General features: G+C 45.8%; 1 protein-coding gene across 2 annotated transcripts in view; it reads left to right on the forward strand.

Annotated features, from left to right (window-relative positions):
• LOC130315155 (cytochrome P450 26B1) overlaps positions 1 to 18355 on the forward strand; it is a 131599-nt gene that overhangs the window by 38725 nt on the left and 74519 nt on the right. For both annotated transcript variants that reach the window (XM_056552751.1, XM_056552753.1), the window contains exon 2: positions 12557 to 12782. In XM_056552751.1, coding sequence (XP_056408726.1) covers positions 12594 to 12782 — 189 coding nt within the window. In that variant the 5' untranslated portion in view covers positions 12557 to 12593. The remainder of the gene's footprint in view (positions 1 to 12556; positions 12783 to 18355) is intronic.

The following is an 18355-nucleotide window of genomic DNA, read 5'->3' on the forward strand; positions in this document are numbered from 1 at the left end:
GTGGAGACTGATCCTCCACTACACCTACTCCTCCTGTACACTGCAGCCTCTTATATACAGGAGTGGAGGCTGATCCTCTACTACACCTACTCCTCCTGCACACTGCAGCCTCTTATATACAGGAGTGGATGCTGATCCTCCACTACACCTACTCCTCCTGTACACTGCAGCCTCTTATATACAGGAGGGGAGGCTGATCCTCTACTACACCTACTCCTCCTGCACACTGCAGCCTCTTATATACAAGAGTGGAGACTGATCCTCTACTACACCTACTCCTCCTGTACACTGCAGCCTCTTATATACAGGAGTGGAGGCTGATCCTCTACTACACCTACTCCTCCTGTACACTGCAGCCTCTTATATACAGGAGTGGAGACTGATCCTCCACTACACCTACTCCTCCTGTACACTGCAGCCTCTTATATACAGGAGTGGAGACTGATCCTCTACTCCACCTACTCCTCCTGTACACTGCAGCCTCTTATATACAGGAGTGGATGCTGATCCTCTACTACACCTACTCCTCCTGTACACTGCAGCCTCTAACATACAGGAGTGGAGGCTGTTCCTCTACTACACCTACTCCTCCTGTACACTGCAGCCTCTTATATACAGGAGTGGAGACTGATCCTCCACTACACCTACTCCTCCTGTACACTGCAGCCTCTTATATACAGGAGAGGAGACTGATCCTCCACTACACCTACTCCTCCTGTACACTGCAGCCTCTTATATACAGGAGAGGAGGCTGATCCTCTTCTACACCTACTCCTCCTGTACACTGCAGCCTCTTATATACAGGAGGGGAGACTGATCCTCTACTACACCTACTCCTCCTGTAAACTGCAGCCTCTTATATACAGGAGTGGAGACTGATCCTCCACTACACCTACTCCTCCTGTACACTGCAGCCTCTTATATACAGGAGTGGAGGCTGATCCTCCACTACACCTACTCCTCCTGTACACTGCAGCCTCTTATATACAGGAGTGGAGGCTGATCCTCCACTACACCTACTTCTCCTGTACACTGCAGCCTCTTATATACAGGAGGGGAGACTGATCCTCTACTACACCTACTCCTCCTGTACACTGCAGCCTCTTATATACAGGAGAGGAGACTGATCCTCCACTACTCCTACTCCTCCTGTACACTGCAGCCTCTTATATACAGGAGAGGAGACTGATCCTCCACTACTCCTACTCCTCCTGTACACTGCAGCCTCTTATATACAGGAGTGGAGACTGATCCTCCACTACACCTACTCCTCCTGTACACTGCAGCCTCTTATATACAGGAGTGGAGGCTGATCCTCCACTACACCTACTCCTCCTGTACACTGCAGCCTCTTATATACAGGAGGGGAGGCTGATCCTCTACTACACCTACTCCTCCTGTACACTGCAGCCTCTTATATACAGGAGTGGAGACTGATCCTCTACTGCTGTACACTGAAGCCTCTTATATACAGGATGGAGGCTGATCCTCTACTACTGTATACTGCAGCCTCTTATATACTGGAGTGGAGGCTGATCCTCTACTACACCTACTCCTCCTGTACACTGCAGCCTCTTATATACAGGAGTGGAGACTGATCCTCCACTACACCTACTCCTCCTGTACACTGCAGCCTCTTATATACAGGAGTGGAGACTGACCCTCCACTACACCTACTCCTCCTGTACACTGCAGCCTCTTATATACAGGAGTGGAGGCTGATCCTCTACTACACCTACTCCTCCTGTACACTGCAGCCTCTTATATACAGGAGGGGAGACTGATCCTCTACTACACCTACTCCTCCTGTTCACTGCAGCCTCTTATATACAGGAGTGGAGGCTGATCCTCTACTACACCTACTCCTCCTGTACACTGCAGCCTCTTATATACAGGAGTGGAGACTGATCCTCTACTACACCTACTCCTCCTGTACACTGCAGCCTCTTATATCAGCCTCCACTCCTGTATATAAGAGGCTGCAGTGTACAGGAGAAGTAGGTGTAGTGGAGGATCAGTCTCCCCTCCTGTATATAAGAGGCTGCAGTGTACAGGAGGAGTAGGTGTAGTGGAGGATCAGTCTCCCCTCCTGTATATAAGAGGCTGCAGTGTACAGGAGGAGTAGGTGTAGTAGAGGATCAGTCTCCTCTCCTGTATATAAGAGGCTGCAGTGTACAGGAGGAGTAGGTGTAGTGGAGGATCAGTCTCCCCTCCTGTATATAAGAGGCTGCAGTGTACAGGAGGAGTAGGTGTAGTGGAGGATCAGTCTCCCCTCCTGTATATAAGAGGCTGCAGTGTACAGGAGGAGTAGGTGTAGTGGAGGATCAGTCTCCCCTCCTGTATATAAGAGGCTGCAGTGTACAGGAGGAGTAGGTGTAGTAGAGGATCAGTCTCCTCTCCTGTATATAAGAGGCTGCAGTGTACAGGAGGAGTAGGTGTAGTGGAGGATCAGTCTCCCCTCCTGTATATAAGAGGCTGCAGTGTACAGGAGGAGTAGGTGTAGTGGAGGATCAGTCTCCCCTCCTGTATATAAGAGGCTGCAGTGTAAAGTAGAAGTAGGTGTAGTGGAGGATCAGTCTCCCCTCCTGTATATAAGAGGCTGCAGTGTACAGGAGGAGTAGGTGTAGTGGAGGATCAGTCTCCCCTCCTGTATATAAGAGGCTGCAGTGTACAGGAGGAGTAGGTGTAGTAGAGGATCAGTCTCCCCTCCTGTATATAAGAGGCTGCAGTGTACAGGAGGAGTAGGTGTAGTGGAGGATCAGTCTCCACTCCTGTATATAAGAGGCTGCAGTGTACAGGAGGAGTAGGTGTAGTGGAGGATCAGTCTCCCCTCCTGTATATAAGAGGCTGCAGTGTACAGGAGGAGTAGGTGTAGTGGAGGATCAGTCTCCCCTCCTGTATATAAGAGGCTGCAGTGTACAGGAGGAGTAGGTGTAGTGGAGGATCAGTCTCCTCTCCTGTATATAAGAGGCTGCAGTGTACAGGAGGAGTAGGTGTAGTGGAGGATCAGTCTCCTCTCCTGTATATAAGAGGCTGCAGTGTACAGGAGGAGTAGGTGTAGTAGAGGATCAGTCTCCACTCCTGTATATAAGAGGCTGCAGTGTACAGGAGGAGTAGGTGTAGTGGAGGATCAGTCTCCCCTCCTGTATATAAGAGGCTGCAGTGTACAGGAGGAGTAGGTGTAGTGGAGGATCAGTCTCCTCTCCTGTATATAAGAGGCTGCAGTGTACAGGAGGAGTAGGTGTAGTAGAGGATCAGTCTCCTCTCCTGTATATAAGAGGCTGCAGTGTACAGGAGGAGTAGGTGTAGTAGAGGATCAGCCTCCACTCCTGTATATAAGAGGCTGCAGTGTACAGGAGGAGTAGGTGTAGTAGAGGATCAGCCTCCCCTCCTGTATATAAGAGGCTGCAGTGTACAGGAGGAGTAGGTGTAGTGGAGGATCAGTCTCCTCTCCTGTATATAAGAGGCTGCAGTGTACAGGAGGAGTAGGTGTAGTAGAGGATCAGTCTCCTCTCCTGTATATAAGAGGCTGCAGTGTACAGGAGGAGTAGGTGTAGTAGAGGATCAGTCTCCCCTCCTGTATATAAGAGGCTGCAGTGTACAGGAGGAAGGGGTGTAGTAGAGGATCAGTCTCCTCTCCTGTATATAAGAGGCTGCAGTGTACAGGAGGAGTAGGTGTAGTGGAGGATCAGTCTCCACTCCTGTATATAAGAGGCTGCAGTGTACAGGAGGAGTAGGTGTAGTGGAGGATCAGTCTCCACTCCTGTATATAAGAGGCTGCAGTGTACAGGAGGAGTAGGTGTAGTGGAGGATCAGTCTCCCCTCCTGTATATAAGAGGCTGCAGTGTACAGGAGGAGTAGGTGTAGTGGAGGATCAGTCTCCCCTCCTGTATATAAGAGGCTGCAGTGTACAGGAGGAGTAGGTGTAGTGGAGGATCAGTCTCCACTCCTGTATATAAGAGGCTGCAGTGTACAGGAGGAGTAGGTGTAGTAGAGGATCAGTCTCCCCTCCTGTATATAAGAGGCTGCAGTGTACAGGAGGAGTAGGTGTAGTAGAGGATCAGTCTCCCCTCCTGTATATAAGAGGCTGCAGTGTACAGGAGGAGTAGGTGTAGTGGAGGATCAGTCTCCACTCCTGTATATAAGAGGCTGCAGTGTACAGGAGGAGTAGGTGTAGTGGAGGATCAGTCTCCTCTCCTGTATATAAGAGGCTGCAGTGTACAGGAGGAGTATGTGTAGTGGAGGATCAGTCTCCCCTCCTGTATATAAGAGGCTGCAGTGTACAGGAGGAGTAGGTGTAGTGGAGGATCAGTCTCCACTCCTGTATATAAGAGGCTGCAGTGTACAGGAGGAGTAGGTGTAGTAGAGGATCAGTCTCCTCTCCTGTATATAAGAGGCTGCAGTGTACAGGAGGAGTAGGTGTAGTAGAGGATCAGTCTCCCCTCCTGTATATAAGAGGCTGCAGTGTTCAGGAGGAGTAGGTGTAGTAGAGGATCAGTCTCCACTCCTGTATATAAGAGGCTGCAGTGTACATGAGGAGTAGGTGTAGTGGAGGATCAGTCTCCTCTCCTGTATATAAGAGGCTGCAGTGTACAGGAGGAGTAGGTGTAGTAGAGGATCAGTCTCCTCTCCTGTATATAAGAGGCTGCAGTGTACAGGAGGAGTAGGTGTAGTGGAGGATCAGTCTCCTCTCCTGTATATAAGAGGCTGCAGTGTACAGGAGGAGTAGGTGTAGTGGAGGATCAGTCTCCTCTCCTGTATATAAGAGGCTGCAGTGTACAGGAGGAGTAGGTGTAGTGGAGGATCAGTCTCCTCTCCTGTATATAAGAGGCTGCAGTGTACAGGAGGAGTAGGTGTAGTGGAGGATCAGTCTCCCCTCCTGTATATAAGAGGCTGCAGTGTACAGGAGGAGTAGGTGTAGTTGAGGATCAGTCTCCCCTCCTGTATATAAGAGGCTGCAGTGTACAGGAGGAGTAGGTGTAGTGGAGGATCAGTCTCCTCTCCTGTATATAAGAGGCTGCAGTGTACAGGAGGAGTAGGTGTAGTGGAGGATCAGTCTCCCCTCCTGTATATAAGAGGCTGCAGTGTACAGGAGGAGTAGGTGTAGTGGAGGATCAGTCTCCCCTCCTGTATATAAGAGGCTGCAGTGTACAGGAGGAGTAGGTGTAGTGGAGGATCAGTCTCCCCTCCTGTATATAAGAGGCTGCAGTGTACAGGAGGAGTAGGTGTAGTGGAGGATCAGTCTCCTCTCCTGTATATAAGAGGCTGCAGTGTACAGGAGGAGTAGGTGTAGTGGAGGATCAGTCTCCTCTCCTGTATATAAGAGGCTGCAGTGTACAGGAGGAGTAGGTGTAGTAGAGGATCAGTCTCCACTCCTGTATATAAGAGGCTGCAGTGTACAGGAGGAGTAGGTGTAGTGGAGGATCAGTCTCCACTCCTGTATATAAGAGGCTGCAGTGTACAGGAGGAGTAGGTGTAGTGGAGGATCAGTCTCCCCTCCTGTATATAAGAGGCTGCAGTGTACAGGAGGAGTAGGTGTAGTGGAGGATCAGTCTCCTCTCCTGTATATAAGAGGCTGCAGTGTACAGGAGGAGTAGGTGTAGTAGAGGATCAGTCTCCTCTCCTGTATATAAGAGGCTGCAGTGTACAGGAGGAGTAGGTGTAGTAGAGGATCAGCCTCCACTCCTGTATATAAGAGGCTGCAGTGTACAGGAGGAGTAGGTGTAGTAGAGGATCAGCCTCCCCTCCTGTATATAAGAGGCTGCAGTGTACAGGAGGAGTAGGTGTAGTGGAGGATCAGTCTCCTCTCCTGTATATAAGAGGCTGCAGTGTACAGGAGGAGTAGGTGTAGTAGAGGATCAGTCTCCTCTCCTGTATATAAGAGGCTGCAGTGTACAGGAGGAGTAGGTGTAGTAGAGGATCAGTCTCCCCTCCTGTATATAAGAGGCTGCAGTGTACAGGAGGAAGGGGTGTAGTAGAGGATCAGTCTCCTCTCCTGTATATAAGAGGCTGCAGTGTACAGGAGGAGTAGGTGTAGTGGAGGATCAGTCTCCACTCCTGTATATAAGAGGCTGCAGTGTACAGGAGGAGTAGGTGTAGTGGAGGATCAGTCTCCACTCCTGTATATAAGAGGCTGCAGTGTACAGGAGGAGTAGGTGTAGTGGAGGATCAGTCTCCCCTCCTGTATATAAGAGGCTGCAGTGTACAGGAGGAGTAGGTGTAGTGGAGGATCAGTCTCCCCTCCTGTATATAAGAGGCTGCAGTGTACAGGAGGAGTAGGTGTAGTGGAGGATCAGTCTCCACTCCTGTATATAAGAGGCTGCAGTGTACAGGAGGAGTAGGTGTAGTAGAGGATCAGTCTCCCCTCCTGTATATAAGAGGCTGCAGTGTACAGGAGGAGTAGGTGTAGTAGAGGATCAGTCTCCCCTCCTGTATATAAGAGGCTGCAGTGTACAGGAGGAGTAGGTGTAGTGGAGGATCAGTCTCCACTCCTGTATATAAGAGGCTGCAGTGTACAGGAGGAGTAGGTGTAGTGGAGGATCAGTCTCCTCTCCTGTATATAAGAGGCTGCAGTGTACAGGAGGAGTATGTGTAGTGGAGGATCAGTCTCCCCTCCTGTATATAAGAGGCTGCAGTGTACAGGAGGAGTAGGTGTAGTGGAGGATCAGTCTCCACTCCTGTATATAAGAGGCTGCAGTGTACAGGAGGAGTAGGTGTAGTAGAGGATCAGTCTCCTCTCCTGTATATAAGAGGCTGCAGTGTACAGGAGGAGTAGGTGTAGTAGAGGATCAGTCTCCCCTCCTGTATATAAGAGGCTGCAGTGTTCAGGAGGAGTAGGTGTAGTAGAGGATCAGTCTCCTCTCCTGTATATAAGAGGCTGCAGTGTACAGGAGGAGTAGGTGTAGTGGAGGATCAGTCTCCACTCCTGTATATAAGAGGCTGCAGTGTACAGGAGGAGTAGGTGTAGTAGAGGATCAGTCTCCTCTCCTGTATATAAGAGGCTGCAGTGTACAGGAGGAGTAGGTGTAGTGGAGGATCAGTCTCCACTCCTGTATATAAGAGGCTGCAGTGTACAGGAGGAGTAGGTGTAGTGGAGGATCAGTCTCCCCTCCTGTATATAAGAGGCTGCAGTGTACAGGAGGAGGAGGTGTAGTGGAGGATCAGTCTCCCCTCCTGTATATAAGAGGCTGCAGTGTACAGGAGGAGTAGGTGTAGTGGAGGATCAGTCTCCACTCCTGTATATAAGAGGCTGCAGTGTACAGGAGGAGTAGGTGTAGTGGAGGATCAGTCTCCCCTCCTGTATATAAGAGGCTGCAGTGTACAGGAGGAGTAGGTGTAGTGGAGGATCAGTCTCCTCTCCTGTATATAAGAGGCTGCAGTGTACAGGAGGAGTAGGTGTAGTGGAGGATCAGTCTCCACTCCTGTATATAAGAGGCTGCAGTGTACAGGAGGAGTAGGTGTAGTGGAGGATCAGTCTCCACTCCTGTATATAAGAGGCTGCAGTGTACAGGAGGAGTAGGTGTAGTAGAGGATCAGTCTCCACTCCTGTATATAAGAGGCTGTAGTGTACATGAGGAGTAGGTGTAGTGGAGGATCAGTCTCCTCTCCTGTATATAAGAGGCTGCAGTGTACAGGAGGAGTAGGTGTAGTAGAGGATCAGTCTCCTCTCCTGTATATAAGAGGCTGCAGTGTACAGGAGGAGTAGGAGTAGTGGAGGATCAGTCTCCACTCCTGTATATAAGAGGCTGCAGTGTACAGGAGGAGTAGGTGTAGTGGAGGATCAGTCTCCTCTCCTGTATATAAGAGGCTGCAGTGTACAGGAGGAGTAGGTGTAGTAGAGGATCAGTCTCCACTCCTGTATATAAGAGGCTGCAGTGTACAGGAGGAGTAGGTGTAGTGGAGGATCAGTCTCCCCTCCTGTATATAAGAGGCTGCAGTGTACAGGAGGAGTAGGTGTAGTGGAGGATCAGTCTCCACTCCTGTATATAAGAGGCTGCAGTGTACAGGAGGAAGGGGTGTAGTAGAGGATCAGTCTCCTCTCCTGTATATAAGAGGCTGCAGTGTACAGGAGGAGTAGGTGTAGTGGAGGATCAGTCTCCTCTCCTGTATATAAGAGGCTGCAGTGTACAGGAGGAGTAGGTGTAGTGGAGGATCAGTCTCCCCTCCTGTATATAAGAGGCTGCAGTGTACAGGAGGAGTAGGTGTAGTAGAGGATCAGTCTCCCCTCCTGTATATAAGAGGCTGCAGTGTACAGGAGGAGTAGGTGTAGTGGAGGATCAGTCTCCACTCCTGTATATAAGAAGCTGCAGTGTACAGGAGGAGTAGGTGTAGTAGAGGATCAGTCTCCCCTCCTGTATATAAGAGGCTGCAGTGTACAGGAGGAGTAGGTGTAGTGGAGGATCAGTCTCCACTCCTGTATATAAGAGGCTGCAGTGTACAGGAGGAGTAGGTGTAGTGGAGGATCAGTCTCCTCTCCTGTATATAAGAGGCTGCAGTGTACAGGAGGAGTATGTGTAGTGGAGGATCAGTCTCCCCTCCTGTATATAAGAGGCTGCAGTGTACAGGAGGAGTAGGTGTAGTGGAGGATCAGTCTCCACTCCTGTATATAAGAGGCTGCAGTGTACAGGAGGAGTAGGTGTAGTAGAGGATCAGTCTCCTCTCCTGTATATAAGAGGCTGCAGTGTACAGGAGGAGTAGGTGTAGTAGAGGATCAGTCTCCCCTCCTGTATATAAGAGGCTGCAGTGTTCAGGAGGAGTAGGTGTAGTAGAGGATCAGTCTCCTCTCCTGTATATAAGAGGCTGCAGTGTACAGGAGGAGTAGGTGTAGTGGAGGATCAGTCTCCACTCCTGTATATAAGAGGCTGCAGTGTACAGGAGGAGTAGGTGTAGTAGAGGATCAGTCTCCTCTCCTGTATATAAGAGGCTGCAGTGTACAGGAGGAGTAGGTGTAGTGGAGGATCAGTCTCCACTCCTGTATATAAGAGGCTGCAGTGTACAGGAGGAGTAGGTGTAGTGGAGGATCAGTCTCCCCTCCTGTATATAAGAGGCTGCAGTGTACAGGAGGAGGAGGTGTAGTGGAGGATCAGTCTCCCCTCCTGTATATAAGAGGCTGCAGTGTACAGGAGGAGTAGGTGTAGTGGAGGATCAGTCTCCACTCCTGTATATAAGAGGCTGCAGTGTACAGGAGGAGTAGGTGTAGTGGAGGATCAGTCTCCCCTCCTGTATATAAGAGGCTGCAGTGTACAGGAGGAGTAGGTGTAGTGGAGGATCAGTCTCCTCTCCTGTATATAAGAGGCTGCAGTGTACAGGAGGAGTAGGTGTAGTGGAGGATCAGTCTCCACTCCTGTATATAAGAGGCTGCAGTGTACAGGAGGAGTAGGTGTAGTGGAGGATCAGTCTCCACTCCTGTATATAAGAGGCTGCAGTGTACAGGAGGAGTAGGTGTAGTAGAGGATCAGTCTCCACTCCTGTATATAAGAGGCTGTAGTGTACATGAGGAGTAGGTGTAGTGGAGGATCAGTCTCCTCTCCTGTATATAAGAGGCTGCAGTGTACAGGAGGAGTAGGTGTAGTAGAGGATCAGTCTCCTCTCCTGTATATAAGAGGCTGCAGTGTACAGGAGGAGTAGGAGTAGTGGAGGATCAGTCTCCACTCCTGTATATAAGAGGCTGCAGTGTACAGGAGGAGTAGGTGTAGTGGAGGATCAGTCTCCTCTCCTGTATATAAGAGGCTGCAGTGTACAGGAGGAGTAGGTGTAGTAGAGGATCAGTCTCCACTCCTGTATATAAGAGGCTGCAGTGTACAGGAGGAGTAGGTGTAGTGGAGGATCAGTCTCCCCTCCTGTATATAAGAGGCTGCAGTGTACAGGAGGAGTAGGTGTAGTGGAGGATCAGTCTCCACTCCTGTATATAAGAGGCTGCAGTGTACAGGAGGAAGGGGTGTAGTAGAGGATCAGTCTCCTCTCCTGTATATAAGAGGCTGCAGTGTACAGGAGGAGTAGGTGTAGTGGAGGATCAGTCTCCTCTCCTGTATATAAGAGGCTGCAGTGTACAGGAGGAGTAGGTGTAGTGGAGGATCAGTCTCCCCTCCTGTATATAAGAGGCTGCAGTGTACAGGAGGAGTAGGTGTAGTAGAGGATCAGTCTCCCCTCCTGTATATAAGAGGCTGCAGTGTACAGGAGGAGTAGGTGTAGTGGAGGATCAGTCTCCACTCCTGTATATAAGAAGCTGCAGTGTACAGGAGGAGTAGGTGTAGTAGAGGATCAGTCTCCCCTCCTGTATATAAGAGGCTGCAGTGTACAGGAGGAGTAGGTGTACTGGAGGATCAGCCTCCACTCCTGTATATAAGAGGCTGCAGTGTACAGGAGGAGTAGGTGTAGTGGAGGATCAGTCTCCCCTCCTGTATATAAGAGGCTGCAGTGTACAGGAGGAGTAGGTGTAGTGGAGGATCAGTCTCCTCTCCTGTATATAAGAGGCTGCAGTGTACAGGAGGAGTAGGTGTAGTGGAGGATCAGTCTCCTCTCCTGTATATAAGAGGCTGCAGTGTACAGGAGGAGTAGGTGTAGTGGAGGATCAGTCTCCTCTCCTGTATATAAGAGGCTGCAGTGTACAGGAGGAGTAGGTGTAGTGGAGGATCAGTCTCCTCTCCTGTATATAAGAGGCTGCAGTGTACAGGAGGAGTAGGTGTAGTGGAGGATCAGTCTCCCCTCCTGTATATAAGAGGCTGCAGTGTACAGGAGGAGTAGGTGTAGTGGAGGATCAGTCTCCACTCCTGTATATAAGAGGCTGCAGTGTACAGGAGGAGTAGGTGTAGTGGAGGATCAGTCTCCCCTCCTGTATATAAGAGGCTGCAGTGTACAGGAGGAGTAGGTGTAGTAGAGGATCAGTCTCCCCTCCTGTATATAAGAGGCTGCAGTGTACAGGAGGAGTAGGTGTAGTAGAGGATCAGTCTCCTCTCCTGTATATAAGAGGCTGCAGTGTACAGGAGGAGTAGGTGTAGTAGAGGATCAGTCTCCTCTCCTGTATATAAGAGGCTGCAGTGTACAGGAGGAGTAGGTGTAGTGGAGGATCAGTCTCCCCTCCTGTATATAAGAGGCTGCAGTGTACAGGAGGAGTAGGTGTAGTAGAGGATCAGTCTCCTCTCCTGTATATAAGAGGCTGCAGTGTACAGGAGGAGTAGGTGTAGTGGAGGATCAGTCTCCCCTCCTGTATATAAGAGGCTGCAGTGTACAGGAGGAGTAGGTGTAGTGGAGGATCAGTCTCCTCTCCTGTATATAAGAGGCTGCAGTGTACAGGAGGAGTAGGTGTAGTGGAGGATCAGTCTCCTCTCCTGTATATAAGAGGCTGCAGTGTACAGGAGGAGTAGGTGTAGTGGAGGATCAGTCTCCCCTCCTGTATATAAGAGGCTGCAGTGTACAGGAGGAGTAGGTGTAGTGGAGGATCAGTCTCCTCTCCTGTATATAAGAGGCTGCAGTGTACAGGAGGAGTAGGTGTAGTGGAGGATCAGTCTCCCCTCCTGTATATAAGAGGCTGCAGTGTACAGGAGGAGTAGGTGTAGTAGAGGATCAGTCTCCTCTCCTGTATATAAGAGGCTGCAGTGTACAGGAGGAGTAGGTGTAGTAGAGGATCAGTCTCCTCTCCTGTATATAAGAGGCTGCAGTGTACAGGAGGAGTAGGTGTAGTGGAGGATCAGTCTCCTCTCCTGTATATAAGAGGCTGCAGTGTACAGGAGGAGTAGGTGTAGTGGAGGATCAGTCTCCCCTCCTGTATATAAGAGGCTGCAGTGTACAGGAGGAGTAGGTGTACTGGAGGATCAGCCTCCACTCCTGTATATAAGAGGCTGCAGTGTACAGGAGGAGTAGGTGTAGTGGAGGATCAGTCTCCCCTCCTGTATATAAGAGGCTGCAGTGTACAGGAGGAGTAGGTGTAGTGGAGGATCAGTCTCCTCTCCTGTATATAAGAGGCTGCAGTGTACAGGAGGAGTAGGTGTAGTGGAGGATCAGTCTCCTCTCCTGTATATAAGAGGCTGCAGTGTACAGGAGGAGTAGGTGTAGTGGAGGATCAGTCTCCTCTCCTGTATATAAGAGGCTGCAGTGTACAGGAGGAGTAGGTGTAGTAGAGGATCAGTCTCCCCGCCCTTGTCAGTACATCAGCCAGCCGGCAGCCTCCCCTCCTGTATATAAGAGGCTGCAGTGTACAGGAGGAGTAGGTGTAGTGGAGGATCAGTCTCCCCTCCTGTATATAAGAGGCTGCAGTGTACAGGAGGAGTAGGTGTAGTAGAGGATCAGTCTCCTCTCCTGTATATAAGAGGCTGCAGTGTACAGGAGGAGTAGGTGTAGTAGAGGATCAGTCTCCTCTCCTGTATATAAGAGGCTGCAGTGTACAGGAGGAGTAGGTGTAGTAGAGGATCAGTCTCCCCGCCCTTGTCAGTACATCAGCCAGCCGGCAGCCTCCCCTCCTGTATATAAGAGGCTGCAGTGTACAGGAGCTGTAGTGTGTGCTGTGGCCGCCGGCTGTGGATTGCCTCCTGGTTATGAGTGTCGCTCTCTCCCTCCTCAGGTGCTGAGCTCTGTCCTGTCCCGGTTCCCCGGTTCCCATGATGGTTGTGTGGTGTTTGGCCGCTCTGGCCGCCTGTCTGGTCTCCCTGGCTCTGCTCCTCGCGGTGTCCCAGCAGCTTTGGCAATTGCGCTGGGCGGCCACCCGGGACAAGTCGTGCAAGCTGCCCATGCCCAGGGGCTCCATGGGATTTCCACTGGTGGGCGAAACTTTCCACTGGATCTTACAGGTAAGGAACCCTTCCGTGACTTGGCACTAGTGATGGCACCTGCGCTGTGTCACCTGTCTGGGACACGAGAAAGTTATGTTATCTGTTACTTGTGATGTTATGTTACCTGTGTCACTTGTGATGTTATGTTACCTATCTGTGACACTAGTGATATTATGTTATCTGTGACACTAGTGATATTATGTTATCTGTGACACTAGTGATGTTATGTTATCTGTGACACTTGTGATGTTATGTTATCTGTGACACTTGTGATGTTATGTTATCTGTCACTTGTGATGTTATGTTATCTGTGACACTTGTGATGTTATGTTACCTATCTGTGACACTTGTGATGTTATGTTATCTGTGACACTTGTGATGTTATGTTATCTGTCACTAGTGATATTATGTTATCTGTGACACTTGTGATATTATGTTATCTGTGACACTAGTGATGTTATGTTATCTGTCACTTGTGATGTTATGTTATCTGTGACACTTGTGATGTTATGTTATCTGTGACACTTGTGATGTTATGTTACCTATCTGTGACACTTGTGATGTTATGTTACCTATCTGTGACACTTGTGATGTTATGTTATCTGTCACTAGTGATATTATGTTATCTGTGACACTTGTGATATTATGTTATCTGTGACACTAGTGATGTTATGTTATCTGTCACTTGTGATGTTATGTTATCTGTGACACTTGTGATGTTATGTTATCTGTGACACTTGTGATGTTATGTTACCTATCTGTGACACTTGTGATGTTATGTTACCTATATGTGTCACTTGTGATATTATGTTATCTGTCACTAGTGATATTATGTTATCTGTGACACTTGTGATATTATGTTATCTGTGACACTAGTGATGTTATGTTATCTGTCACTTGTGATGTTATGTTACCTATATGTGTCACTTGTGATATTATGTTATCTGTCACTAGTGATATTATGTTATCTGTGACACTTGTGATATTATGTTATCTGTGACACTAGTGATGTTATGTTATCTGTCACTTGTGATGTTATGTTATCTGTGACACTTGTGATGTTATGTTATCTGTGACACTTGTGATGTTATGTTACCTAACTGTGACACTTGTGATGTTATGTTACCTATATGTGTCACTTGTGATATTATGTTATCTGTCACTAGTGATATTATGTTATCTGTGACACTTGTGATATTATGTTATCTGTGACACTAGTGATGTTATGTTATCTGTGACACTAGTGATGTTATGTTATCTGTGACACTAGTGATGTTATGTTATCTGTGACACACGTGTTATTATGTTACCTATCTGTGTCACTAGTGATATTATGTTATCTGTGACACTAGTGATGTTATGTTATCTGTGACACTTGTGATATTATGTTATCTGTGTCACTAGTGATATTATGTTATCTGTGACACTAGTGATGTTATGTTATCTGTGACACTTGTGATATTATGTTATCTGTGTCACTAGTGATATTATGTTATCTGTGTCACTAGTGATATTATGTTATCTGTGACACTAGTGATGTTATGTTATCTGTGACACACGTGTTATTATGTTACCTATCTGTGTCACTAGTGATATTATGTTATCTGTGACACTTGTGATGTTGTTACCTATAAGTGTCACTAGTGATTTAATGTTATCTGTGACACTTGTGATGTTATGTTATCTGTGACACTAGTGATGTTATGTTATCTGTGACACTAGTGATGTCAAGCTACCTGTATATGACCCTAGTGATGTTTTGTTATCTGTGATACAAGTAATGCTATGTTATTTGTCTGGGACACAAGTGATGTTACCTGTGTGTGACACTTGTGACATCATGTTACTTGCATGTGATTCTAGTAAACTTATATTACCTGCATGTTATACTAGTGATATTATGTTATCTGCCTGTTATACTAGTGATATTATGTTACCTGCCTGTTATACTAGTGATATTATGTTATCTGCCTGTTATACTAGTGATATTATGTTACCTGCCTGTTATACTAGTGATATTATGTTACCTGCCTGTTATACTAGTGATATTATGTTACCTGTCTGTGATACTAGTGATATTATGTTACCTGCCTGTTATACTAGTGATATTATGTTACCTGCCTGTTATACTAGTGATATTATGTTATCTGCCTGTGATACTAGTGATATTATGTTACCTGCCTGTTATACTAGTGATATTATGTTACCTGCCTGTTATACTAGTGATATTATGTTACCTGCCTGTTATACTAGTGATATTATGTTACCTGTCTGTGATACTAGTGATATTATGTTACCTGCCTGTTATACTAGTGATATTATGTTACCTGCCTGTTATACTAGTGATATTATGTTACCTGCCTGTGATACTAGTGATATTATGTTACCTGCCTGTTATACTAGTGATATTATGTTACCTGCCTGTTATACTAGTGATATTATGTTACCTGTCTGTGATACTAGTGATATTATGTTACCTGCCTGTGATACTAGTGATATTATGTTACCTGCCTGTTATACTAGTGATATTATGTTACCTGCCTGTGATACTAGTGATATTATGTTACCTGCCTGTTATACTAGTGATATTATGTTACCTGCCTGTGATACTAGTGATATTATGTTACCTGCCTGTTATACTAGTGATATTATGTTACCTGCCTGTTATACTAGTGATATTATGTTACCTGCCTGTTATACTAGTGATATTATGTTACCTGCCTGTGGTACTAGTGATATTATGTTACCTGCCTGTGATACTAGTGATATTATGTTACCTGCCTGTGATACTAGTGATATTATGTTACCTGCCTGTGATACTAGTGATATTATGTTATCTGCCTGTTATACTAGTGATATTATGTTACCTGCCTGTTATACTAGTGATATTATGTTACCTGCCTGTTATACTAGTGATATTATGTTACCTGCCTGTTATACTAGTGATATTATGTTACCTGCCTGTTATACTAGTGATATTATGTTACCTGCCTGTTATACTAGTGATATTGTTACCTGCCTGTTATACTAGTGATATTATGTTACCTGCCTGTTATACTAGTGATATTATGTTACCTGCCTGTTATACTAGTGATATTATGTTACCTGCCTGTGATACTAGTGATGTTATGTTACCTGCCTGTTATACTAGTGATATTATGTTACCTGTATGTGATTTAAGTGAAGCTATTCAACCTGTCAGTGACAATAGTGATGTTTTGTTATCTATATGTCACACTAGTGGATATGTTATCTGTGACACTAGTGGTTATGTTATCTGTGTCACTAGTGGTTATGTTATCTGTGTCACTAGTGGTTATGTTATCTGTGTCACTAGTGGTTATGTTATCTGTGGCACTAGTGGTTATGTTATCTGTGGCACTAGTGGTTATGTTATCCGTGTCACTAGTGGTTATGTTATCTGTGTCACTAGTGGTTATGTTATCTGTGTCACTAGTGGTTATGTTATCTGTGTCACTAGTGGTTATGTTATCTGTGTCACTAGTGGTTATGTTATCTGTGTCACTAGTGGTTATGTTATCTGTGTCACTAGTGGTTATGTTATCTGTGTCACTAGTGGTTGTGTTATCTGTGTCACTAGTGGTTATGTTATCTGTGTCACTAGTGGTTATGTTATCTGTGTTACTAGTGGTTATGTTATCTGTGTCACTAGTGGTTGTGTTATATGTGTCACTAGTGGTTATGTTATCTGTGTCACTAGTGGTTATGTTATCTGTGTCACTAGTGGTTATGTTATCTGTGTCACTAGTGGTTATGTTATCTGTGTCACTAGTGGTTATGTTATCTGTGTCACTAGTGGTTGTGTTATATGTGTCACTAGTGGTTATGTTATCTGTGTCACTAGTGGTTATGTTATCTGTGTCACTAGTGGTTATGTTATCTGTGTCACTAGTGGTTATGTTATCTGTGTCACTAGTGGTTATGTTATCTGTGTCACTCGTGGTTATGTTATCTGTGTCACTAGTGGTTGTGTTATATGTGTCACTAGTGGTATTATGTTATCTGTGTCACTCGTGGTTTTGTTATCTGTGACTCTTGCGATGTTGTTACCTATATGTAATCCTAGTGATGTTATGTTATTTTTTTGTGGCACTATTGATGTTAAGTTACTTGTGTGACACATCATAAAATGTTCTTACATATGTTACATATTCTAGTGAAGTTATATTACCTGCTTGTGATACTAGTGATACAATGTTACCTGCATGGGATTTAAGTGATGCTAATCTGTCAGTGACAATAGTGAAGTTTTGTTATCTATCTGTAACACTAGTGAAGTAATGTTATCTATCTGTGACACTAGTGGCATTATATTACCTGCCTTTGACTTTGGCAAAGTTGTGTTACCTTTCTGTGACACTAGTGACATTATGCATGTCATTTAAGTGATGTTATGCAAGCTGTCAGGGACAATTATAATCATATTATGTATCAAAGTATAATTGATGATAGTGATGTAATGTTACATGCCTTTTGTCACTAGTGGTGTTATGCTACCTGTCTATGTTACTAGTGCAGTTACATTACCTGTCTGACATAAGTGATGGCATATTGACAGTGATGTAATGTTACATGCCTTTTGTCACTAGTGAAGTTATGAGACCTGTCTATGACACTATTTATAGAATGTCACCTGTAATATACTTGAGTGTGACTCTAGTGATGTCACAGTACCTGTAGGTGATACTGGTGACATCGTGTTACCTGCCTGAGACACAAATGCCAGTATATGACAGGTGTAGTGATGCTATATTAGCTGCCTGTGGTAGTAGTGATAATATATTACTAGTCCGTCACACTAATGACATTGTATTATTACTTGTGTGTAACATGAGTTTCATTATATTACTAGCCTGTAAAACTATAGATATTAAATTATCTGCTTGTGATACTAGTGAAGTAATGTTACCTGTTCGTGCCTCTAATTACATAATATTATGTCAGTGATCCTAGTGACATTGTGTTGTCTGCATGTGGAAGTAGTGATATACATTTTTTGGTCACACTAATGGCATTATATTACCTGTTTGTAACACTAGTGTTGTTATATTACATGTTAGTGATAGTAGTGGAATTATGTCACCTGCTTCTGACACCAGGGACATTATATTAGCTGTCTGTAAGACTAGTGACATTATATTACTGCTTTTGACACTAGGCTGAATATTCTAACTTGCCTGCGGCACTAATGACATTATATTACCTGTGTGTGACACTTGTATGTTATGTTACCTGTCTATGACACTAAACCCATTACACTACCTGTTTGTGACACTAGAGACTTAATATTACCTGCTTGTGACACTAGTGACGTTATTTTACATACCTTAACACTATTGACGTACATGTAACACTAGAAACATTATTTTACAGACCTGTGACATTAGTGATGTACGTGACACCAGTAATGTTATTTTACAGACCTGTGACACTAGTGATGTACGTGACACCAGTGATGTTATTTTACAGACCTGTGACACTAGTGAAGTATGTGACACCAGTGATGTTACTTTACAGACCTGTGACACTAGTGAAGTATGTGACACCAGTGATGTTACCTTACAGACCTG

The sequence above is a fragment of the Hyla sarda genome, chromosome 1 (assembly GCF_029499605.1).
Source record: "Hyla sarda isolate aHylSar1 chromosome 1, aHylSar1.hap1, whole genome shotgun sequence".
In the NCBI taxonomy this organism is placed as follows: Eukaryota; Metazoa; Chordata; class Amphibia; order Anura; family Hylidae; genus Hyla; species Hyla sarda.